This window comes from Podarcis cretensis (assembly GCF_951804945.1).
Source record: "Podarcis cretensis genome assembly, chromosome: 3".
NCBI classification, from domain to species: Eukaryota; Metazoa; Chordata; class Lepidosauria; order Squamata; family Lacertidae; genus Podarcis; species Podarcis cretensis.
This window is the reverse complement of record NC_137172.1, coordinates 565,546-590,904: the sequence shown is the minus strand read 5'-3', so window position 1 is coordinate 590,904 and position 25,359 is coordinate 565,546. Positions and strand designations below refer to the sequence as shown.

General features: G+C 51.9%; 2 protein-coding genes across 2 annotated transcripts; one reads left to right on the top strand and one right to left on the bottom strand.

Moving 5' to 3' along the window:
• Nucleotides 1-4,045: 4,045 nt before the first annotated feature.
• LOC307213401 (uncharacterized protein) lies at nt 4,046-9,415 on the bottom strand (the record flags this gene model as incomplete). Its single annotated transcript, XM_079971272.1, has 6 exons — nt 4,046-5,402; nt 5,996-6,122; nt 6,849-6,931; nt 7,391-7,472; nt 7,668-7,993; nt 9,412-9,415. The coding sequence occupies 6 exons, from the start codon at nt 9,413-9,415 to the stop codon at nt 4,153-4,155; spliced, it is 1,872 nt and encodes a 623-aa protein (XP_079827398.1). The 3' UTR covers nt 4,046-4,152.
• Nucleotides 9,416-17,046: 7,631 nt separating this feature from the next.
• On the top strand, nt 17,047-24,453 carry ATRAID (all-trans retinoic acid induced differentiation factor; the record flags this gene model as incomplete). Its single annotated transcript, XM_079969108.1, has 6 exons — nt 17,047-17,315; nt 19,181-19,252; nt 20,579-20,650; nt 20,913-21,034; nt 22,669-22,769; nt 23,650-24,453. 6 exons carry the CDS (start codon nt 17,047-17,049, stop codon nt 23,752-23,754), a joined length of 741 nt encoding a protein of 246 aa, XP_079825234.1. The 3' UTR covers nt 23,755-24,453.
• Nucleotides 24,454-25,359: the final 906 nt, after the last annotated feature.

Sequence of the window (25,359 nt, the reverse complement as noted above, 5' to 3'; positions counted from 1 at the left end):
TAGGTGCGACACATGCCAAAGGGCCAAGCCAGTACACAGACCGCCGGCGGGACTGTTGGAACCGCTACAGACCCCGTCCGAACCGTGCTAGAGGGTGGCCTTGGACTTTGTCACTGATCTGCCCAGCTCGAGGGGCAAAACAGCAGTACTCGTGGTAGTCGACATGTTCACCAAGATGGCGCACTTCATTCCTTGCGCGAAGGTGGCCACAGCGGAACAGACAGCCAAGCTGTTCATAGACCACGTGTTCAAGGTGCACGGCCTGCCACGGTCTATCCTGTCCGACCGGGGGTGCCAGTTCATCTCGAGTTTCTGGCAGAAGCTGATGGGGATCCTGAACGTCAAGGTCAACCTAGCGTCGGCAAGACACCCGCAGACCAACGGACAAGCGGAGAGGGTCAACGCCATCATGCAGCAGTACCTGAGATGCTACGCCAACCAGCAGCCCCTGACCTGGGTGGACTACCTGCCCCTGGCCGAGTTTGCCTACAACAACACACAACACGTGTCCACGGGGGTGACACCGTTTTTCGCCAACAACGGGCGACATCCCAGGACCTTCCCGGGCTTAGAGAAAGAGGGGGAGGGGGAGCCGCAGGGAGCAGAGGCATTGGCAGAGGAGTTACAGGAGGTCCATGAACAGCTCCGTAGGCAGTTAGACCTAGCAAAACACGTATACAAGATGCAGGCAGACAAACACAGAAGAGTGGGGGAGGACATACGGGTAGGGGACTGGGTCTGGTTAGCAGCCCAGGCAGTGCCGGCCAGATCCTTAGCTAAGAAGAAGCTAGGACACAAGCAGCTAGGCCCTTACCTAGTCGAGGCACAGATCAACCCAGTGGCCTTCCGTTTGACACTACCGGAGGGTTCCAGAATGCACCCGGTCTTTCATAGATCGGTGCTAACGCCCTACAAGGCACCTCACAGGTTTCAGGAGCCAGGGACAGCTCCCAGTCCGCTTAGAGACGCACCCACGACAGGGGGGTCGCCGAGGGCGGAGCCACTCAATGAGGTAACGGAGATTTTGGACTCAAGATGGGGGGAAGAGGGGGTCGAATATCTCCTCGCAAGGGAAGGTGCCCCGGCCAGCACCAACAGCTGGGTGCCGTACTATGCGGTGGAGGAGCACTACCTCAAAGACGAGTTCCACGCACTCTTCCCACACAGGCCCATGCCGGAGGATTATTTTGACGAATATCTTTTCACCCCCACACTCTCAGCCAGTACGTTTCAGGGGTTCTCCTCGGCTGAGGAGACAGCTCCAGAGACTACCTCGCCGGAGGGGTCGATCTCAGACTTGGGTGCGGAACGCTCTTATTGGTGGGACACTCAACCCGAGGAGTGGCGCAGGAGACTGCTCAGAGGACCCTGGCACGCAGACTCCCCAGAGGAAATGGGGGGACAAGGGGGCATGGACGGGTTGGGGGAGGACCCTGGGTTCGAGCACACCGGCAACGAGATGGAAGCGGAGGAGAGCGACGTCGATGTACCCGTCACGGACTGGCAGCATGCCAGGGGGGAAGAACTGTATCCGGCATGCACCCCCACAGCATTGGAGCACCCGGAACCCACGCCAGAAGAGGGGGAGGGGGGAACGGGGGCTTCGAGGGGGGGATGGATTTCAGGGACTCAGCGGGAGCGCAGGGAGGAGAGGAGATGGAGAGCAAGGGGGAGCAATCCGAGGGCAGCGTAGGAGAGGATGACAGCAGCCCAATAGATTCCGTGAGCCTCTCCAGCGAATCGGAAGATTCACAGAAGGGGGCGCCGATGGGCAGGGCAAGGGGGGACCCAAGGGGGACACCCCAGAAACAAGGGGCCAGCGGGGACTCCCAGAGCAGCAGTTGGAAATCAGGACCAGCTTCCCCACCAGAGCGTAGTGGGGGGGGAGGAGTCCCAGGTATCAGAGCCCACATATTCACCACCAGCGAGAGAAGAGGAGTCAGGGGTGGCCACGCCTCCATCGGAGAGCGAGGGAACGGTCAAGAGGAAAGTTGCAGGCTGGGCGCGTGCGCCTAGTTCAAATGTACAGGCGAGCGGCACAGAAGGTAGCCCGGATAGGGAACCAGGTCCTAAAGCCCGCTGGAAGGAGGGGGAAGAATCATCAGGGTCAGCGTCAGAGGAGTCCAGGAAGGATGAAACCCTAGCGGGCAGGAGGGCCCAGAGGAGAAAGGAACTTAGGAAGAGGTGGAGCAAGGCGAGAGTCTTAAACTGGTGTGGAAGGGGCGGAGACTCAGACAGGACTTCGCCGGTCTAAGGTCGAGATGTAGAGCTGCGCGCTGCGGCTTTAAAATGGAAACTGAACCTCAATAAAGACTTTTGTACATAACTACAGCCTAGCTTTGGTCCTCTGTGAGCTGGGACCTGGAGGCAGCTCTGACACCAATTTAAATTTTTTATTTATTTTTTTAAAAGCAGCCCTTCTCCCACCCATCTGGTCTAGGGCACCACCCACTAACTGCCTCTGTCTTATCTGGACTTAGTTTCACTTTGACATTGAGTTTCAGACATCCACTCCACCTTCCTCCCAGGGAAGGCAAAAAGAGCAGAGAAGAGCAGGGAAGTTTTTAATCTGTGATATTTTACTGTATTTTTGGTTTCTATGGAAGCCTCCCAGAGTGGCTGGGGAAACCCAGCCAGATGGGAGGGGTACAAATAATAAATTATTATTATTATTGTTATCTCTCCGACCCACAGGAGGTAATTTGGAGGCTATGTTGGGAGTAATTAGCCTCCCTACCCACTCAGGTCGGTGAGTGGGGCCATATGCCTGCTGTGCCCGATACCACCCCCAAATTTTTGAGGGGGATGGGGGCATTAGGCACAAAAACCCTCCTGTGGGATCTCGGCACTCCTGGACGCTGTCTCTGACCTGTGCCACTAGCTGCAAGAACTTCAAAGGAAACAATTTGGCACGAAAGAATGCACATACTTCATGAAATGAGGAGGAGTGAGTGAAGACTGCAACAGAAGAGGTCTCTGGAAAAGCAAGTTTTAAATTATGAGAAGATATGTTGATACGGTATGGCAAATGACTGATGGGAGAGGGGGAAAAACATTTTATTTTACTAAGTGATACCCCAAGAATCCCCTCCCTTCAGGAATCAAAAGCCAGAAATGAGGTTTTAAGGACTTAAGCTGTGAATCTAAGGCTGTGTGGAGATAAACTTTCGAACCAAAGCATGTTTTTAGAAGACTGGAATGTATAAGAGCTTTGCTTCTGATGCAGTTAAAAATGTCGTCGACGCCATCTTAGGAAGCTCTGTCGGAGGAATAAGCCTGGGAGGTGGAAGAGAGTGTGTTTACATCGTGGGAGAGACCCCTCAAAGAGGCTTCAGGTACGACAGAGCTATAAATTTACGAAGGAAAAAGTGATCTTATCTCCGAAGGTGACGATTTATGGGAACTAACTGGAATTGAGGATTTATGATGGGAAATCTACGCAGGAGTATTATCGGTGCTTATTGGCTTAAGGAGACCATGAGAAGAGACCATAAAGGACAAAGAGAAAATATTTGATTAAGAGTGATGTGGAAACAGCAAGATATGAATATATGTTTGGACTGTTTGAACATCTATTTGGACTGATTTGGACATAAATGCAGAAGGAATGATTAGATCAGAATTCTTCCTCGGATCTGGAAGTATGGGACCCCCCAACAAAATTTTAAAAATTCGGCTCTGTAATTTGGAATTTATGTGATGTGGTTTGAATTGATGTGATTGGCCGGTTAATAAAATTTATTTAAAAATAAAATAAAATATGATTCTATGGGAAACACCACACTTGCCGGCAGCATGTGTGAAAAGGATCTAAGGGTCTTAGGACACCAAAAGCTTAACATGAGTCAACAGGGTGAGTCAGTAGCAAAATAAGCTAATGCTATTTCAGGCTATCTCAACAGGCGTCTAATGTCCAGGTCATGGGAAGTAATACTAGGTTCCTTTCTGCCTTGGTCAGACCAGACCTGGAGTCCTGTGCTCAATTCTGGATGTCACAATCAAAGGAGGATATTGAGAAGTTGGAATCTGTGCAGAGAAGAGTGACCAATATAATCAAGCATTTGGAAACCAAGCCTTTTAAGGAACGATAGAAGGAGCTGGGTAGGCTTAGACTGGAAAAGAGGAGATTGAGAGGAGATAGGAGACCCATCTTCAAATACCATGATTCTCCCTGCTGTGAGTTCCTTGATGGTAAGTGAGACTTCTCTTCCATTTGAAGCGCTTTCCACATTCCAAGCACTGATATGGTCTCTTCTCACAGTGAATTGTTTGATGGGAAGTAAGGGTAACCTTCTGACTGAAGCTCTTTCCACATACCAAGCATTGATATGGCTTCTCCCCTGTATGAATTCTTTGATGGGAAGTGAGACTATTCTGTCGACTAAAGCTCTTCCCACATTCCAAGCACTGATATGGTCTCCCCTCTGTATGAATTCTTTGATGGGAAGTGAGACTATTCTTACAAGTGAAGCTCTTTCCACATTCCAAGCACTGATATAGTTCCTCCCCTGTATGAATTCTTTGATGGGAAGTGAGCTGGCAGTCCTTAATGAAGCCCATTCCACATTCCAAGCATTTATATGGTTTCTCCACTCGGTGAATTCTTTCATGTGAAGTAAGGGTACTCTTCCGACTAAAATTCTTTCCACATTCCAAGCACTGATATGGTTTCTCCCCTGTATGATTTCTTTGATGATCTGTGAGCTGAACTTTCTGCCTGAAGCTCTTTCCACATTCCAAGCACTTGTATGGTTTCTCCCCTGTATGAATTCTTTGATGGGAAGTGAGCTTAGCTTTCTGCCTGAAGCTCTTTCCACATTCCAAGCACGTATAGGGTTTCTCCCCTGTATGAATACTTTGATGGGATATGAGATGGTCCTTCCAACTGAAGCTCTTACCACACTCCAAGCACTGATATGGTCTCTCCTGACTGTGAATTGCTTGATGATAAGTGAGATGCCTCTTCAGTTTGAAGCTCTTCCCACATTCCAAACACTGATGGGGTTTCTCCCCTCTGTGGATTATTTCATGTGAAGTAAGGTAATCCTTCCGACTAAAATTCTTTCCACATTCCAAGCACTGATATGGTTTCTCTCCTGTATGAATTCTTTGATGGGAAGTGAGACTATTTTTGCAACTGAAGCTCTTCCCACATTCTAAGCACTGATGGGGTTTCTCCCCTGTATGAATTCTTTTATGGAAAGTGCGAAATGTCTTCTGACGAAATGTCTTACCATCTTCCAAGTACCGATAATGATATTTCCCAGTAGGATATATTTTATGGGAAGTAGAATGGGAGCTCATACTATAACTCTCTCCACACTCCAAATATTTATACAACTTCCCCACTGTGTGAATGTTGTCACGGTTCCCCTTCTTCATAATTTCCAGTCCATCAGCACCTGCATCAAAGAGAGAAACCGATTAGAGCCTCAGGAAGAAATGGAGCCCCCAATCATGGAAGACTGCTAATGAATGTTTGTGATCGATGAAGAACGGAAGGGACTTAGATCTGAGGTCTTACTACAGGGTTCACTGCCTTTGTTGACTCTCCTTGACACATAGATTGATGGGAACCTGAGATTCAAACAGCCTGGCATTTTCCGGGAAGGATCTTGTTTGGCCTAATCATGGAATCTCCTCCATCTGCAAGGCCAGTTGTCTCTTTGGTCAACCAGAAAGTGACAGGAGCAAAAACAGAAAACCTCACAGAAGCTGCTACTTCTGCCAACACATGGAAGGTTACATTCAAGAATGTCTGGGCAGCTCAGACCGGCCTGGTCATGGTTTAAAAAGGCAAATGTGGGGCAAGAATATTTGCAGACAGAACAGTAGATTCAAGGTGAGCTATGGGGAAGGAGAATCCCAGATGCTGTCAAGCGCCATCAAAATATTGCAGGATTCTCACAGGTGGAGGTAGGTGTGTGTGTGTGTGTGTGTGTGTGTGTGTGTGTGTATTTCAAAACATATATTATAGTCCAGCAGGAATCCTTACTGAGAGAATCCACAATCCTACGAGTGTCCTCCATGATGTCCTTATGCAGAGCTCTCTGGTCAGGATCCAGCAATGCCCACTCCTCCTCTGTGAAATACACAGCGACATCTTCAAAGCACAGAGGACCCTGAAGGCAAAGGAAAAAGGTCCTCTTCTGAGACAGCACAAAGATTATCCACTATACATTCTTCAGTTGTTTTTTGCCCATTCCTTGCTGTGTTCTTTTAATGGGTTTATTTGGCTGCACATTTTAGGTCTGGATGCCTATTTTAACATTTTAATGTAATCCTTTTATGGTGCATTCTAATGACGGGTATTAATCTTTGTGTGAATGGGTGGACCTCCGCATGGTGTTCTTCAAATCGTTCTGTCTGTGGAAGTATTCCTGTTTGGCAGACAGAACCCTCCCTTCTCTACTCCCGCTGTGCGATGCTTGGGGGGCGATGGGACCCTCCCTCTGCCCTACAGCCAACTTCAAGGGGCTCATGGGGGCACAGAGAGGGGGAGGAGGGGGATTCCCTTTGTGCAGCTGATGGGGCTGCTGAGGTGAATCCCGGCCACGGTTTGTTATGGCTTCTCAACTTCTTGGAAGCTTCTCAACTGCTTAGAAGCCTGATTAGATTGATATAGAAATATAGCTGCAGCTACTGATAAATCATAATAATAAAAGTGACATTCCGAAGCCCAGTTAAGGAGAGATGGCTGTTCATTCCTGTCAGCACATAAACCTTCTCGAATGGCATTGTCCATCTTTGTTCAGGACAGAGGCTTTGACAGAAATTCTTTCCGGCCCAGAGGCTCCCTGGCTGCCCCACTCCTCTGACTCTTTCCCCACAAAGCTCTTTCCCCATACCAGATCTGTTTCCACAGCTGCTGCTTCTCCTCCGTTCTCATGAAAAGATGGATGAGGAGGTCTGGGGGGCATCCTTCGGTCACCTGAGAGAGACAAAAGTCAAAGGGAAGCCATCAGCTCCTGCGTCTCTCACTTCTTCAGATACACTGAAACAGAAGTCTCTTTCAGCAGCCTGTTTCAGTGTATCTGAAGAAGTGTGCATGCACACGAAAGCTCATACCAATAACAAACTCAGTTGGTCTCTAAGGTGCTACTGGAAGGAATTTTTTTTTCTTTTTCCAACTACAGCAGACCAACACGGCTACCTACCTGTAACTAGAGGTTCAGCACTTAGAGATAAGTGCCATAGATGTGCCATGGAAAAGGTCTTGCTTGTTGAGTGCATTTTGACATTGTACCCATTTCAAATTTATGTTCTGTCAAAATACATCTCCCCTCCTTTGGGCTCTTGGCCCCAAGTGCCTCCCCCCCTAAAGATGAACAGAACCCAAAGATTAGTTTCAAGATCCACAGAATGAGAAAAAAGACGAGTTCCTCCTTACCCAGCGGCCTCCCTCTGGCGTCCAACGGAGTCTTTTCTGCCTCACAGGACTCCAGGCCCATTTCTGCAAAGAGATCCTTTCCCTGAAAGAGTAGCAAGGATTTAAAACAGAGAATGGGGAGAAGGATTAGAAAAGGAATGATCAGAGCAAACACTTTAGGGGAGCAGATCTCCTCCCTTGCTTCTCCAAAGAGGGCCAGCCGTTAGGAGAGCATCTTGGAAGGCGCCCTGTCTTGCTTGGAGCCCCTTGGGAGTTTCCAGAGGAAAGTCTCTCTCACCTGCTGCTCTGCCTGCTTTCTCTCCTCCGCCTGACTCAGGAGGAAACCTTCGGCCAGGGCTACTGCCTGGGAACTGGTCTCCGCTCCGCATTCCCTCACCCAGCTCTCCATCTCCAGCGGAAGGACAGCCAGGAACTGCTCCAAGATCACCAGGTCCAGCATCTGAGCTTTGGTATGACTTTCTGGCTTCAGCCACCGACAGTCGAGGTGGTGGAGTCGGCCGCAAGCCTCTCGGGGTCCTTTGGCCTCCTGGGAGCAGGACTGTCTCAACTGCTGGCTCTGCACCTCTGAGCAAAGGGTGTCCTCCTCACCTGGGATCTTCTGCACTGAGTTTTCCCCAAATCCCCCACTGCTCCCAGTTTGGAGGGCAGGGCCTCCTCCTGCTTCAGGGCCAGCTGAGTCTTGCTCATCCATCTGGGCTCTCATGAAGCCTCCAAGAGATCGGAAGGAATCCTTTCGTTTTCTGCCAAGTTCTGATGGTCCAGTTTAGAGGTACCAGCAAATCCTACAAAGGAAACATATTGGTCTGTTATCAGACTGATACTTGGTCAGGAGAAGAGAAATGTTTCCTGAGCAAGCGTGGCTGAGTCTTGCTAGGAGCCAGGGCTGGACTGCACCACAGCCCCGACTCTGAACCTTCATTAACAGGAAAAAAAGTCAGAAGAAAGAGAAGTATGTCTCTAGCCCTGGTCTCAGGAAAGTGACCATGCAGAATTGCCTCACTGACAATTTCATGACCCAGAAGGTGGAAGAAACAAGAAGGGGATCATCTCTCTTGGACCTAGTCCTCAACAACAGATGGGAACTGATCAACCAAGTGGAAGTACTGGGAAACGTGGGAGAAAGTGATCATGTCCTCCCCTGAGACAGAGGGAAACGCAAGCTGAGTGTAGTCAGGAATTCACTTTAAGGCGGCCAATTTTAAAAGGCTTAAGGAGATACTGGGGGAGATCCTATGTTCTGAAATACTGAAATAAATGGGAGCTTCTTCAAGGTGAAATATTGAAGGCCCAAATGCAGGCAGTCCCAACCGTAAAGAAAAGTGAGAGGCATCTAAGGAAAACAGTGTGGCTGCATAAGGAAAGTGATGCCCAACCTAGTAATCAAAGAATAAATGGTGCAAGGAGGGAGGGGCAGTCCAAGATCGGAAAAGAGGGAGTAACTGAACGCCTGGCTTCATCAAGTGAATTCAGATCTCCAGGACCTGCTGAGCTGCATCCAAGGTACTGAAGGAGCTTGGGGATGTAAGCTCAGAGCCTTCATCTAGAGCTCTGAGGATTCTTGGAGAACAGGAGAGGTTCCTGCAGACTGGAGGGGGGCAAGTGTTGTCCCCATCTTCAAAAACAGGAAAAACTACCGACCGGTGAGCTTGAGACTGATGCCAGGCAACCAGGGAAGGTCCTAGAACAGATAATTAAACCGTCAGTCTGTGAGGACTGAGAAAAGGATGCTGTGATTACGAAGACCCAGCAGGGGTTTCTCGAAAACAAGTCATGCCAGACCCATCTGGCAGCACCCAGATGATTGGCTGGGCTCCCTTTCTTTATTAATGGCATTTCTATCCCACTTTTTTCTGCAAGGATCTCCGGGGGCATCCATGCGTCTACCCCTCCTCACTGAGTCCCCACAACAATGGGGCTCCGTTCAAGGTGCTGACATGAGGGGTTCACTTGGACCCCAATCTCTGAGGAGCCTCTGGAGCAGAGCCCACCGCTAAGCACCAACTCATATGTCCCAGACTCACTCATTATCGGTGACCCACCAAATTTCTACCGTTTGCCACAGGCTGTCGGGGGAGGGGCGTCATTTCTGAGGGAAGACCTAGTGATTTGCAGCCTGAGGCTGAAAGCAAGTTGGGTCAGGAGAGGCATTCTTTCAGGCAGAAGTTAAGTTATTATTAGACTAAACGGAAAGATGCCACAGGTCTAGACAGAGTAGTACAGGGGCAGCGTCTCTCCAGATCGGTTCTTCCACTTGAGGGAGACGCTGAGGGGGGCCAAAGAGGGGGCCAAATGCTTCCCGGCCTTGCTGCTCCTTTCCCTAGTAATGGCAGACGTTTCCGTGAAAAGCTTTGGGCGCAGCCTCATGCTTTGCCTCCAGAGAAGGGAGCTTTTCGTCCTGGACCCGAAACTCTTAGGTCTTTCCAAATAAGATCACCGACCTCGGGGTCCCCTTCTCCCCTCCGGACGGGAAGGAGACCCCGGTCAGACCATAGCTGTCCACCTCCCCTTTTTTGCGGGAAATTCCCTTATTCCAGCGCTCTCCCGGATTCTTCGATATCCCGCCGACTGTCCCCGGGACAGGGGAGGCTGCTGGTCCAATCTGAAAGTGGGCAGCTCTGGTTCAGAGGGTCTTCCCCCGGCTTCTCCCTCTCTGCCCCCGACTCAGCCCCCCAGGGGACGCCTGTCTGTCCATCCGTCTGCCTGCCTGCCTGCCTGCCTGCCTGCCTGCCTTCCCCAGAGGCTCCACCGGCTCTTCCTCTGGCCAGAGACCAGCTTCTCCTCAGAGAGGCTCCATCCAGAGCCCCTTCTTCTCCCTCAGTCCAGTCCTGGGTCCAGATCCCTCTTTCTGCTTCTCTCTCTCCAAAGGAGCCCTGGCTCACTTGAAGGCCTCTTTGGGGCAGCTTCGCTTTTCAGGGTTGACCTTTTACTATGGCTTTATATGTGCTGGAAGCCGCCCAGAGTGGCTGAGGGAGGGATATAAATGATAAAATAATCATAATCATAATGATCAATAATTTGCTCTTTTCCCTTTTCTGCCCCTGACTAAAAACTCCCTCAGAAACGGCTCCTTTTCTTTTCCCGCCCAAAGTGCTGGCTCCGCCCCTTTGACTGGCTGGCTGGGCAGCCAATCAGAGAGAGAGAGACTCCAGCCCCTGGTGGCCTTTTGGGGGAACTGCACCCCGACTCCGGCCTGGCTCCGCTGTCAATCACCGGCTCCTCCCGCCTTCACCCAGAGACTTCAGATGGCAGAGGAGGAAAATGACTCTCGAGGAGGCTGAATCTCAGCCCAGCCAGAGGCGCTCCTGACCTGGCGCCTGGGGGGGCCACGGGGACTGATCTCACTCATTTTGGGCCTATTATTCCTAAGATCCTTGTTTCTAAAGGCAGCCCTGTTTTGGGAAGTTTTTCCTCACTAATGTTTTAATGTATTTTTAATTTTTTGTTGGAAGCCGCCCAGAGTGGCTGGGGAAACCCGGCCAGGTGGGCTGGGTATAAATTATTATTATTATAAAGGCCAATAAGAAGACCCGGACCCCGTGGTGCATCTGCCAAGCAGGACCAGAGCCCTTTAAATTATTATTATTATATTATAAAGCATAAGAAGAAGACCCCGGACCCCCAGCCAGGCTCCACCTGTGGAGCATCTGCCAAGCAGGACCAGAGCCCTTTAAATTATTATTATTATATTATAAAGCATAAGAAGAAGACCCCGGACCCCCAGCCAGGCTCCACCTGTGGTGCATCGGCCAAGCAGGACCAGAGCCCTTTCCAGAGCTACGGCTTCCTCCCCAGAATCCTGGGAACCGTAGTTTGTTCAGGATGCTGTGAGCGGACAGGAGAGCGCTCTTTCCCGCAATTCCTAGAGTGCTTTAACAACCCAGCCTCCTTGCCAGGGGACGTGGGGAACCGTAGCTGGAGCAGAGGGGGCTGTGGAGAGAGGGTCTCCCGATTGCTCTCAGCCCTCGGAGGGGGCTGCCTCTTTCACCCCACCTGCACCCTGGGGTTTATTTATCACACGTACAGACCCCTTTCATCTTCCCAGGATCTCAAGGTGGAATACGTGATTCATCCGCACAACAACCCTGTGAGGAAGGCGAGGCGAAGAGATGGGGACTGACTCAAGCTCACCCAGGGAGCTTCATGGCTGAGTGGAGATTTGAACCCTGTCTCAGTCCGGCACTCTAACCATTAGACCATGCTGCTTCTCCTTCCCACCATGGCCTCTCCTCTTGGATGGCAAGACCTCCTGAGCCCCCCTCCTGCAGAAAGGAGATTCCGACTAAGCATTTGGAGAAACCGAAGAGCTGCTGGGCCCTGTCACCCCCAGGAGAGATGGCGGCCTCTCCTTCCTTGGAGGTTTCGGAGCAGAAGGTGGGTGGCCGCCTGCAATGGGCAACTGAGCTGAGATTCCTGCAGTGCAGGGGCTGGACTACAGTAGATGTCCCTTGGGCACCTTCCAAGGCCAAGATTCGAGGCTTCTCCCCAAGGCTTCCTCTTCAGTCTGGGGGAGGCAGATCTGCCCCTGCCATTTAGGTCTGGGCTGCAGTTTTCATTTCATAGCAGAGTGCTCCCTGGAAGGACGGATCCTGAAGCTGAGGCTCCAAGACTTTGGCCACCTCATGAGAAAAGAAGACTCCCTGGAAAAGACCCTGATGCTGGGAAAGATGGGGGGCACAAGGAGAAGGGGACGACAGAGGATGAGGTGGTGGGACACTGTTCTCAAAGCGCCCAGCATGAGTTTGACCAAACTGGGGGAGGCAGTGGAAGACAGGAGGGCCTGGCGTGCTCTGGTCCAGGGGGTCACGGAGAGGCGGACACCACTGAACAAGAGGACTAGATGCCCTTTGGGTCCCTTCCAAGTCCCCAAGGCTTCCTCTTCCGTCTGGGGGTGCAGATCTGAGCATTTGGGGAGGCCCCTGCCATTTAGGGGACCCGCGGGGTCCTCAGTCCGGCATCTGGAGCAGCCTTTCTCCAGCTGGACTACAACTCCCATCCGCCCCAGCTAGCCAGGCCCGGCTCAGGGATGAGGGGAGTTGTAGTCCAGCCCCAGCTGGGGAAACCCCCTCGCCCCCCCCCCTTGGCCCAGCCCTGCCTGCCCCTCCCCACAATGGGACCCCCAGGGGGGAGAGGAGACTCACCGGAGGAGAGCAGAGGGGACAGGGAGGGGCTCCGGAAGACCCGCCCCCGCCATTTCCTGTCCTCTCTAGGAAGGGGGCTCAGCTGCTCTTAACCCCTCCGCGCCCAGCTGGTCCCTCCCCAGGGAGGTCTTCTTGGCGGGGGGCCTCGAGGAAAAGGCAGGAAGCCGAGAGAGGGGAAAGGGGAGCCCCCTGCCCCCCCCCCGGGATGGGCAGGGAAAAGGCAGGCCGGGCGGGGGGGGGCCGGGAGGGGCCAGGGCGAAAGTCAGGCAGGGCCAGAGCTGTCCACTTTCAGGTTTGAAAAGAAGGGATCAGCGGCCTCCCCTGCCCGGGGACAGTCTACGGGATGTCTAACAATCTGGCACCCAGGCGCCCCAAGCAGGAGGAGAGCGCCTTTGGCCCGCTAAGGTAGACTGGCTCTGTCCATGGAGGCTCCATGCAGGACTCCTCAGAAACCAGGAATAGCCCTGGGGCAGCTGCATCGCGCCAAAGGGGACCCATCCGGCCCAGGATCCCGCGCCCACAGTGGCACCTAGGTGGGTGCCCCCAAGCAGGGAGAGGGCGCCTTCTCCCCCATCTTGTGCCCTGCCATTCTAGCACAACCCGTGAGGGAAGGATGCACACGGGAGCAAAAAAATCTGCGTGGCAGGATCCAGAGGGGCAAGGGATGAAAGCAAAGCCTTCTTCAGGCAGCGGAATTAAATTGTGGAACTCCCTCCCCCAAAGGGCAGCCAGGGCCACCAACCTGGAGGACTTTAAAGGAGAACTGGGGGGAAATTCATGAAGGTGGAGAGGGCTGGCAGTGGCTCTGCTCTATAACAACAACAACAACAACAACAACAACAACAACAACAACAACAATAAAATTCATTATTTCTACCCCGCCCATCTGGCTGGATTTCCCCAGCCCCTCTCTGCCTCCACAGTCAGAGGGAGCAATGCTCCTGAGGGGGAGTTGCTCTTGTGATCGGATCTTGCTTGCGGGTGCAGGTTTCCCACAGGTTGGCCACTGTGAGGAAACAGAGAACAGGATGCTGTTTGTTTTTTGCATTGTCACCACAGTAGAATTCTTCTTCTTCTTCTTCTTCTTCTTCTTCTTCTTCTTCTTGATATCCTGGCCATTGGGCTGGGTTTCCCCAGCCACTCTGGGTGGCTTCCAACAGAAGATTAAAAGTTGTCACGGCAAAATCTGGGTGCGAGGCTGCCCTGCCACCCAGCTCATCGGACTAAGTCCGTGGGTCCCTGCGGAGGAAAATGAGCTCAGCCGGGCAGGAGCAAGGTGCAGAAGATCCAAGTTTATTGCGCAACAGGTTCAAGATGAGATTGAACAGCGAGAAAGGGGTGACATGAACTTTTGAAACTCCCTCCATGTCCCAGAATAAAGTGCAAAATACATCCCAGTTACATCATGAATACATTAAGGAAAGGTTGGGTTACACCAGATTAACATATGGAGGAGGGAGGGGGAATATGCAGAGTCGGAGATATGCACAGAAAAAACACTTCCTGAGTGAGATGAGAAGACAATGGTCCCAAATATGCATAGTCTGCCACCTGACATTGCCTGGAGGAAAGGCTGATCAGAGCGATTTGACAAGATTAGGGTCTTAACACCTTGCTTGAGGGATTATGGAGGACAGGGGAGGTGTGATGGAGTCCTAGAGAAATTGAGCAAATTGGCACGTTGATTTTCTATGAATTTTATAGATTTTAGTCCCTTTTGACATTGACAATTGGAAATAAATTGATATATTGTAGCGAAGAAGAAGGTGAAGAAGACATGCCCCCCCCCCTTCCGTATCAAAGTACAGTGGTACCTCAGGTTACAGACGCTTCAGGTTACAGACTCTGTTAACCCAGAAATAGTACCTCGGGTTAAGAACTTTGCTTCAGGATGAGAACAGAAATTGGGCTGCGGCGGCACAGCAGCAGCAGCAGAAGGCCCCATTAGCTAAAGTGGTGCTTCAGGTTAAGAGCAGTTTCAGGTTAAGTACAGCCCTTGTGATAGGAATTTTATGGTTTTTAGATATATGGCAACGTTCATAACCACACGTACATAGATCAGCACAGGAAAGCCAACCTGGAACCATTTTGACTCCTAAACTGAGCAAATGTTTCTCTGCATGGTCAAAATGGAAAAGCCTCCCCATTGTCTCTTCCTTCACAAATCCTGTCTTAATCTGTGTTTGAATAAGGGTGTGAGCCTTATCATTACAAAAGACTGCCCAGGCTCCCCAAGAAATGGATTTCTTGTAACCTGCCAGACAGGAAATAAACAAAGCGGCAGGAGAAAACAACATGCACATGTTCTGTTCTAGACTGCCTTATCTGAGGGGTGGTCTTAGGTTACACCCCTTCTGTGATGAATGCATAATGTTTCTGGGGGTGGTCTTGATCTAGAGAATGGGAATTTCAAAAGTCTTTATAAGCCCTTGCACAGCATTTTTGGAGGGTCCTCTTCCTCTCCTGCGTGTGAGGGGAGCACCCTGTTGCAACAGATCAATAAAGATCAAGCTTACGAGCTGCTTTGCTTCTCAGTATTCTCTGGTTGGCCTTTGTTATTCTCTCCTACCAATAGGGAACCTATGTAAGGACTCTATATGGGCTCTTGGGTACCCCATAAGGGAAAAAAAGGGCATATTTTTATTTACAACACCCTCCAGAACAAAATAAGTACTGCACCCGAGGTACCACTGTACATTAAAACATCAGTCATCAAAAACTTCCCTCAACAGGGCTGCCTTCAGATGCCTTCTAAAATTCAGATAGTGGATTATTTCCTTGACATCTGATGGGAGGGCGTTCCACAGGGCGGGCGCCACAGGTTGGCATCTGTCTATCTCAGGAGACAAAGGAGGAGTGTTCTTCCAGGGGTAAAGTCAAACCATTAGAAGGTTGCATCTCCTGCTGTGGCTGTAGAAACCGAAACAGGAAAGGCATGTTTAGTTGCAGCTGAGGCAGATGAAGGCGTCCGGTTCTGCTGCTGCAGATGCACCAAGATGCCTCTCCCTGCAGTCTTTCCTCTTCTGGCCACTACTGTGGATGCACAACCAGGCATCCCATACCCCCCCTCCAATTTAATTCACATTTCCCCTTGACTTAAGTTAACCATGTTCATTCATTTCAGTTTGCCCACTGAGTATTGCTCACCCAGGAACCATGCAAGGCAGAAAATAAGAATGCCATTATTCAGAACACTCCGCTTGGATGCACAGATTCTGTGACTTTTGGGTGTGCTGCAAATATAGGTGCTCAGTGTGTTTTTGCAACATGAGAGTAATGCATGCTTGTGCATATTTATAAATGTTTATATTGAAGGCAGTGAGAGATTTTACTTTCTTGGGCTCCATGATCACTGCACTTGGTGACAGCAGTCATGAAATTAAAAGACGCCTGCTCCTTGGGAGAAAAGCAATGACAAACCTAGTCAGCATCTTAAAAAGCAGAGACATCACCTTGCCAACAAAGGTCCGTATAGTTAAAGCCATGGTTTTCCCAGTAGTGATGTATGGAAGTGAGAGCTGGACCATCAAGAAGGCTGATTGCCAAAGAATGGATGCTTTTGAATTCTGGTGCTGAGGAGACTCTTGAGAGTCCCATGGACTGCAAGAAGATCAAACCTCTCCATTCTGAAGGAAATCAGCCCTGAGTGCTCACTGGAAGGACAGATCCTGAAGCCGAGGCTCCAAGACTTTGGCCACCTCATGAGAAGAGAAGACTCCCTGGAAAAGACCCTGATGTTGGGAAAGATGGAGGGCACAAGGAGAAGGGGACGACGGAGGACGAGATGGTGGGACAGTGTTCTTGAAGCTACCAGCATGAGTTTGACCAAACTGTGGGAGGCACTGGAAGACAGAAGTGCCTGGCGTGCTCTGGTCCATGGGGTCACAAAGAGTCGGACACAACTAAACGACTAAACAACAACAACAAAATCAGAATCAGCCTTGGGGAGTGAATGTGGGCCCCCAGGCCTCTCTCTCTATGGCCCCTGGGATTCTGCCCGGGCCACACCTCCACCCTAGGCCACGCCTCCCAAGATGGAGGGCACAAGGAGAAGGGGGTGACAGAGGACCAGGTGGTGGGACAGTGTTCTCGAAGCTACCAGCATGAGTTTGACCAAACTGCGGGAGGCAGTGGAAGACAGGCGTGCCTGGCGTGCTCTGGTCCAGGGGGTCACAAAGAGGCGGACACCACTAAAGGACTAGACCACAACAATATAGATATATATATGGGTGGTGTTGTCCGCCCCGGGCCTGATCCTGCTGCAGGCTCTTTCTTCTTCTGCCCTCCCTCGGGGAGGAGCTTCCAGGGGCAGAGCCAGTCTGCCTGGATCCCGAGGTCCACAGGGACTTTTGACCCGCTTGGACTTGGAGAACCCGAGTCTGCCCGGCCTGTCGGGATCCAGCGACCCGCCTCTCCTCGTGCTCCAGCGCAGACCCCGCCCCTTCGCCAAGGGTGGCTGAGGGGCGGGGCCCCTGCCGTTCACGTGACGCCTCCCGGGCCGAGGTCACGTGCCGCATCATGGCTGCGCCCAGGCGCCTCTCCCCGGTGCTGCTCCTCCTGCCCTTGCTGGGCTTCTGCCTGGCGGCGGCGGCGGCGGCGGCAACGGGCGAAGGGGGCGAGGAGGGCGCGGGGCTGCCGGCGGTGTGCGGCGGAGGCTGCTGCCCGGGGCTCGTGCGCAACGGCTCCGCGGTGGCCGCGCAGTGCTCCTCCCGGCCGGGCGCTCGGCTGCGGGGCCGCTGCTGCTGCTCGGGAGGCGAGGCCGCCGCCGGCGCGGTGGTGCTGGTGGGGTGAGTCCGGCTGGCCGGGAGGGAGCCCGGGGGCTGCAGCCAAGGGAATCCCGGCCAGGTTACCCTTCCCGGACACGGGAGGGACGAAGACGCTGCCCTCTGTCTCCGAATCTGATGTCAGCATGCCGGGAGGGGCGCTGCTTTCTGTCAATGGGTGATTTTATGTCGGATGCTTTAGTTGAGATTCCTACCTCGCAGGAATTTGGACTGGATGACCCTTGGGGTCCCTTCCAACTCTGCTATTCCGGGATCTGTGATTCTATGTTTCTTGTCCTTTTATGCTGTGTCTTAGAATCATAGAATTGTAGAACTGGAAGGGACTCCCAAGCATAGCTGTCAACTTTTCCCTTTTCTTGTGAGGAATCGTATTCGGAATAAGGGAATTTCCCTTAAAGAAAGGGAAACGTTGACAGCTATGCTCCCAAGAATCATCTAGTCCAAGCCTTCAATGCAGCAGTGTCAACATGCAGGCCCCAATCCAATTTGAACCTGCACCAGACTTTGCTTAGCTTTGCAAATAGTAGCTTTATCCTTGAGTGAAGGGCAGTATATATATTTAATAAATAAGTGCCTGAAGAACAGAATGCATAAATATTCTTTTTATTTATATCCCACCTTTTCCTCCAAGGACCTCAAGGCCTTGGTTCTCCCCTCCCCATTTTATTCTCACAGCAACCCTGTGAGGTAGGGTTAGGCCAGGCTTCCTCAAACTCAGCCCTCCAGATGTTTTGAGACTACACTTCCCATCATCCCTGACCACTAGTCCTGCTAGCTAGGGATCATGGGAGTTGTGGGCTAAAAACATCTGGAGAGCCAAGTTTGAGGAAGCCTGAGTTAGGCTGAGAGACACGTCCAAGGTTCATCCAGTGAGCTTCACAGCTAAGTGGGAATTCAAACTCTGGTCTCCCAGGTCACACTTGCAGCACCACTGCCTGGCATGTGTGCTCCCAAGGGATAGTCACCTGGAAAATGTTACCTGTCACTCTCACCTTAGATTCTGGCAGCAGGGTAGCTGCTCCAGTCGCCCGATGTGAATGCACTGTCATTCACAGTGGCAAGTGTAGCAGATGTTGTACCTCCCAGATGTTGCTGGACTACAACTCCCATCATCCCTTGACAATTGGCCAACTTGTCAGGGGCGGGGGGAGGAAAATGTTCATCCCACATCACCGCTTGGACTTGGATGCATTGCAGAAAATCACTTGTGGGCCCTTGGGGAGGAGATGATGCTCTCAGGTGGCCCCCAAACGACTGATGCATCTATCCCGAACCTGATACACAGTGCTGGATGAACCCTGTGGAGGCCCCTAGGCAGTCAAAACCTTGGGGGGGGGCTTGCAATAATGTAGGCTTCTGAGTTAATGGGAGTTTCTCTTCCAAATTAAAAATTCTTTGAGGATGAAATCAATATTATTTTGATCCGTTGTCATGGGGCCCATGGACCGGTGTCTGCTCTGGCTATTTGGTAATCTGGCACTGCTGATACGCTCCAGATTTGTGGGACTAGCACCCCCATCAGCCCCTGCCAGCATAGCTGCATGGTGCTAGTGCTGATGAACATCTGGAGGGCACCTGCTTTGCAGCAGGTTGGACTAGATGACCCTCAGGGTCCCTTCCAACTCTACCATTCTATGCTTGGAAGCCTGGAACAGACTGTGACCTGATGCTGCTAGTTGGCGGCTGTTCCAAAGGCCCAATGGAAGTGCGAGGCTCTGCGGCTGAGGTTTGGGGTGAGCCCCATATTATTGCTGCTGTGAGAAACTCATCCTTCACCCCCAACCTCCAAAACTGCTGGAGGGCGAGGGAAGGAAGGGCAGGGACTGGGGACTCCTGTTAACTGATGCTCCTCTCTCTTTGTCCTCTAGGCTGGATCTGGGGAACTGCTCGCTGCAGCACCTGTGTTCCAGCTTCCAGGAGGCCAGCACGGCTTTGCTCATGTGAGTCTATAAAAACCTAAGAGGAGCCTGGCTGCTGAATCAGACCAAAGGGGCCCATCCAGTCCTGCATTCTGCTCTCACAGTGGCCAGCCAGGTGCCTGTGGAACTCTGTGGCACTCCAAGCCTTCTTTAGGCTCCTTTGTTCAGGCTGGATTGGTGGGACGGATTCAGCTCTTGGGTCCTAACCTGAAGTCGCCTGTCCTTTTCCCCCAGCCTTCTCAGAGGGAGCTGGAGGGACAGAGTTCTGGTCTCTGCTTGGCTTTGTATTTGCTTGCTCAGGTGTAACGCCATGCAGGGATTAGGCTGCCCTGGAATGGGGCTGAGTCACAGTCTTGGTGCCCCATTGTACAGGGAAGTATTAGGAAGGGAGCCTGAGGTTTGTATTCAAGCACCCTCTTCTGGGTTGTTTATCTGCGCTCCATTTCAGGCTAGAAATAATGCCTCAACATGATACACTTGCCCTGAGGTTTTGGTAGCCCTGTCCCAGAGGGGGCAGTGGCGCCCGTGTGATGTGCCACACCAAAATGTGCCCTGTGGCAGAGCAGGTGCCTTGCATGCAGAAGGCCTCAGGTTCAACCTCAGGGGAGGGCAGGTGCAAGAAGGGCTGGTAAAACTTTCATGCCCCAAACCCTGGAGCAGTGGCTCTCAAAGGGTGTGGTGCTATGCTATAATAATAATGATAACAATAACAATAAAAATTTATTATTTATACCCTGCCCATCTGGCTGGGCCTCCCCAGCCACTCTGGGTGGCCCCCAACAAAATATCAAAACACAGTAATGCATCAAACATTAAAAGTTTCCCTAAACAGGGCTGCCTTTCAATGTCGCCTAAAAGTCAGATAGTTCTTTATTTCCTTGACATCTGGTGGGAGGGCGTTCCACAGGGCGGGCGCCACCACTGAGAAGGCCCTCTGCCTGCTTCCTTGTAACTTCACTTCTCGCAGGGAGGGAACCGCCAGAAGACCCTCTGTGCTGGACCTCCGTGTCCAGGCTGAGCGATGGGAGTGGAGACGCTCCTTCAGTTATATTCGGCTGAGGCCGTTTAGGGCTTTCAAGGTCAGCACCAACACTTTGAACTGTGCTTGGAAACGTACTGAATCAAGCACTGCTAGGAGCAGTTTCTTTTCATTTCCCAATGTATTTCTTACCAGTTTAAAAGTTGGTGCAGCCAAAGCAAATTTTTATTCTGTGGCCCAAGGGAAAAAGTATGAGAACCATTGCTCTGGAGAGACCCTGTCAGTGGGTCTGACTCTGCAAAAGGCCGTTTCCTGTGTTTCCATACCAGAGCTCAGGGCCTGACTGTGCTTCCTCCTTCTCAATGCAGCGACCTGACTGACAACCCTCTGGAGCCTCTCCCTGAAGACGCCTTCCGGGGCTTCACCCACCTGCAGACCCTGTAAGTGGGGTGGAGAGCTGGGCTGGGGGCTTCTGCTTCTCCTGGACTGTGCCAGCTGAGCCCGAGGGTGATGGGTTCCCCTGGTGCCGCTGCCTCCTGGGAAACAGCAGCTTCGTGGTGGCCGGGACGTTTTTTGTGGCTCCCGTGGCCCCTTGCTGCAGGGCGGGCCCCTGGGACATGGCTTCCAAGTCCTGCTGCTGGGACAGTTGGGGGGAGACCAGTCCTGGACTTGGTGAGCTTCATGATTCCCCTTGATCCGCAGAGCTCTGCCCCTGACGCTGGACTGCCCTGGAGGCAACGAAGGCTGGGACAACGTCACCGTCCAAGGAAGCAGCCGGATTTGCAACGGCCAGAGGAACCCCTGCAACGGCTCCGGGGGGCTCGGTATGCAGGGGGTGGGCAGGGGCTGGCCTGCTTGGGTGCTGGAGGAGCAGCCTCATGTGGAATGGGGGTGTCAGGGCAGTTGTGGGGCACAGGAAGCATCGATTTGGGAAGCCACCAAAGTCCTTCCTATATCCGCCACAGTGAAGGAGCTGCAGGATGATGCCGTGTGAAGTGTTGCGTTCCCAAAGCAAGGAAGGATTGGACTCTGATTCATAGAATACACACGAGGCTTGACCAGCAAGACTCTGGGAGGAGTGCCAATAATAATCCTGTCCAGCCCTTGGCCCAGGTCGTTTTATTCACAAAAGAACTTTTTACACAGTGTTCGTAAGAACCAATCAGATTTCCTCTGAGCATTTCAAAAACCCCACGTGGGACAAAGTCAGATCAGAAGAAATCCTGTTAACTACAAAGAAACTGTTTCCTACTTGGTGCATACGTGGTTAATTTAAATAAACAGGAGTCAAGAGGAAATGCATTTAGTACCCCCAGAGCTCATAAACCCATACGAAAGAAAGCTGCATTTACCATCTCCATGTAAACTCTCTTCCTGGCCCTTAAGATCTATCTAAAGATTAACGAAAGCTACATCAAAGTTACCTCCTATCTTTATGGCTCAGGATGCCTGGTGAAGCCACCAGTCTGTGATTTAGAATGCTTTACATGCCTGTCAGGCGTAGAAAATGGACAGTAGAGAAGATGGGGCAGAGGTGGAGAGGCTTGTGGGATTTGATCAGAAATTATTGTCAATGAATCAAGCCCAGTCACAGCAATGCTTTCATCGCTGACACAATGGCGTGCTCCATTTTTCATGATTCCTCATAGCAATCCCACCTGACCTCCACAGTGTAGGAACTGGAGCCGGGTCTGAACCATTCAGGGGTTCCAGAAGTGCCCTGTGGGCCGAGAGCCACCCACCCTGGGACCTGGGCATGGTGCTGTGTCTGTTTGGTGTTCAGATCAGGCCACAAGCAGCACTGAGAGAGCTCAGTGGAGGGCAGGAAAACAGTCCAGAGTCCAGGGCCATCCCAGGATCCCTCCTGCCACACGGCCCAGTTGCTCAGGGCAACCACCTGTCTCCTTCGAGGCACAACCCTAGAAAGGACGACTGCAGCTCTTTTGTGTTCCTGCCAAGGGCTGCAGGAGGGGCGGGCAGATGCATCTGGCTCGTGGGGCACCAGCTGCCAGGAGCTTCTCCTGCACAAGACCTGTGGCCTTGCGTGGGACGTTCTGCTCAGACCTGGCTGGAACAGAGGGGAGCCCTGCAAGGACCTGGGGAGCTCCCAGGGGGGGGGTCATCTCATTGCCTCCACCACCGAGACATCATGGCCTGGCCCTGGTAGCCAGAAAGGAGGCTGGTTGAATCCTGCGTGTGGTCGGCCACTGTAAGAACAGAGCACTAGACTAGATTTGGCACTAGCCTGGCCCAGCAGGCTTCTCTTCTGTTCTTCTAGAACCTCCAGGTCCAGAGACAGTCTACCTGGATTCTGAGGTTCTTTGGGGTATTTTGGCCACTGTAGGACGAGATGCTGGGCTAGTTGGGCCACTGGCCTGATCCCGCAGACTCTTCTTAAACATTCTTCACCTGCAGGATGTGCGGAAAGTCTCCTTCTCTTGTCCTCTTCCTCCCGCAGGCCACCTGTGCCCAAAGGACTCCTTGTGTTCCCACAACGGGCCCGGCTTGCCCCAGTGCCTCTGCACCAGCCCCCACTACGGCTACAAGTGCCTGCGCCAGGTGAGCTGCCCCAGAGGGTGGGGGGCTTTGTGTTTGAGAGGAGGGGTGCAAAGAGGGGGCCGGGGGGGGGTTGTGCTACTCAACTGGAGCAGAGCGGCTTTTTTCGTGCACCAGGAAAGCCTGGGGGCTGGGAGACAGCGGAGGCCAGGAATGCAGGGCTGCTGCCCCCCCACCCTGGCCCAACGGCGGGAGCCCTGCCCCAGCCCTGCAGCTGAGTGGGCGGCTCAGGGCTGCAAGTTCGAGCCCCACGATGGGCAAAAAGATTCCTGCATTGTAGGGAATTGCACCAGGGCCTTTTCAGCACTGGCCCCGACGTGGTGGAATGCTCTGTCACAAGAGGCCAGGGCCCTGCGGGACTTGACATCTTTCCGCAGGGCCTGCAAGACAGAGCTGTTCCGCCTGGCCTTTGGTTTGGATTCAGTCTGACCCTTATGTTTCCCTCCCCTTATGGTCTTGATTTATTGGCTACTTTAAAATGAGGCTGGATTTTAAATTGCATTTTAACCTGCATTTTAAATTGGGGTTCCCCACCCCTGTTTTGTTTTTACTGTAATTTTACTGGTGTTAGCTGCCCTGAGCCTGGCTCTGGTCAGGGAGGGCGGGGTATAAATAATAATAATAATAAAAATAAAAATAAAAATAAAAATAATAATAATAATAATAATAATAATTATTATTAGACCCTCAGGGACCCTTCCAACTCATCCAATTTATGATTCTCTGCAAGAAGGCAGACCCTCGACCCAGCCAGGTCCAGCGGCAGCCAAGAGTCAAAGGCGCTGCCCTCTCCCGGCCTTCCCCAGACTGGCTTGGGTGTTGGGGGGCTTTGGGGGCTGCCGCAAGAGGAGAAAAGTCTTCCTAACTGACCTTTCTTTTCCAGGGCACCTTCCCCTACCTGCTGTTCTTTGGGACCTTGGGAGCTGTCACCATCGCCCTCTCCCTCCTTCTGTGGGTCACCCAGAGGCGGAAGGCGAAGGTCTCCTAGAGGCCTCTCTTCTCTGCGGCTGGACAGAAACCCTTTGGCTTTGGCCACAAGTTTGAAATAAAGTCTGGAACCGGAACACGGAGAGGAATGGTCCTTGTGGCGGAACCGGACCCCCCCAGGGCTCAGGGGTCTCTGCCTTGGGGCTGCTGGCCAGAGGGTCCCAGAGAAAGAGGCGCCCTGGGCTCCCCCCTTCTCCGCCAAGGCCGCTCTGATATCTTGGGATTCTCACAAGGGGCAGAAGCTGCACCTCACAAGCCTCGCTGCAGTTGCTGCCCTCCAAACCCCCAAAAGGCCTCATGGATGGGGTCCCTGACGCAGCCAGAGTCAGAGGGATGGTGGTTGCCCCCCTTGTTTTGCAGGTGCGTGGAACTCTCTCCCAGAAAACCCGCCGTGCGCTATTTCCCTAGAAAGGTTTGTCCGTTGCCCCCCAGGAAGAGTCAAGCTGGAGACAGGGCACCTGTGTGTTGACGTCCTCACCCGCAATTGCCGAAATGAAGGAACTTCACACTTTTGCTTCTGTGTGTTGACGGCAAGTTGGAAATGCAGAGGCAGCAGCCCCCTGTGAGCTGCTCACGGCCACCTCAGGTTCATTCCAGGCATTTAAACAGGATTGCCCAAAGGTTGCATAAGAACTTTGTTTTTATTTTGAAATATTTTTTGTTTTTATCAATACAAATTTACAATCCAACAATTATATAATCGTCTCTTGAGATTCTCTGAATTGCTTGACTTCCCCCCATCCCCATCATGGTTCCTTATTAAGATGTTTCTTCTTCTTCTTTGGCGATTAGCCGGGTAAAATTGTCTTCCATAAACACAGTTTTAACAATGAGTCTGTAAGTGACTGTGGAGGCCAATTCTGGACCCACATGCCCTTCCACAGTGGGGACAGAGGTTTCTGGGCAGGAGTTTATCCCGGTGAGGATTTGCCAAGCGTGCCTTCCTCCTAGCACGTTTCCCCCTTGCGTCCTGAGTTTGAGTGTTTTCAAAGCCCAGGACACCTTTGGTAAAGGCTGTTCTCCAGTTGGAGCACTTCTGTTCTCCAAATTTCAATTTTCAAATCATCCATGCTTTCATTACATTACAAGTGAGCCGCAGAGTCCAGCTAAAGTTTCAATTTGATTACAATGGTCTCCTAAATAAATTATGAATTTCCCCCATTATTTTTATTAAATCTTATCCTCTTGATTCCTGTCTTCCTGTTAGTTTTGCCATTTCGGCGTAGTCCAGCAGTTTGGCTGGTTGCGTAAGGACTTCAGTTGTGATTCCCTCACAGGTCCCTTCCGCCTGTATGATTCTGTGAACTCCCCCCCCCCATTGTGAAGAGGCTCCTGTGGTCACTTGGGGAGACCCTGGCTGGCTAATTTTCCTTCTGTGAAAGAGCAGGGCCTTCCTGGGACGCTTGCATTGCAGGGAACTCATTCTTCATCTTTGCTGCTCCCTTCAGCTTGCCAAAGAGTTTTGAAGGGTGCCAGGAAAATACCGTATTTTTCGCTCTATAAGACTCACTTTTTCCCTCCTAAAAAGTAAGGGGAAATGTGTGTGCGTCTTATGGAGAGAATGCAGGCTGCGCAGCTATCCCAGAAGCCAGAACAGCAAAAGGGA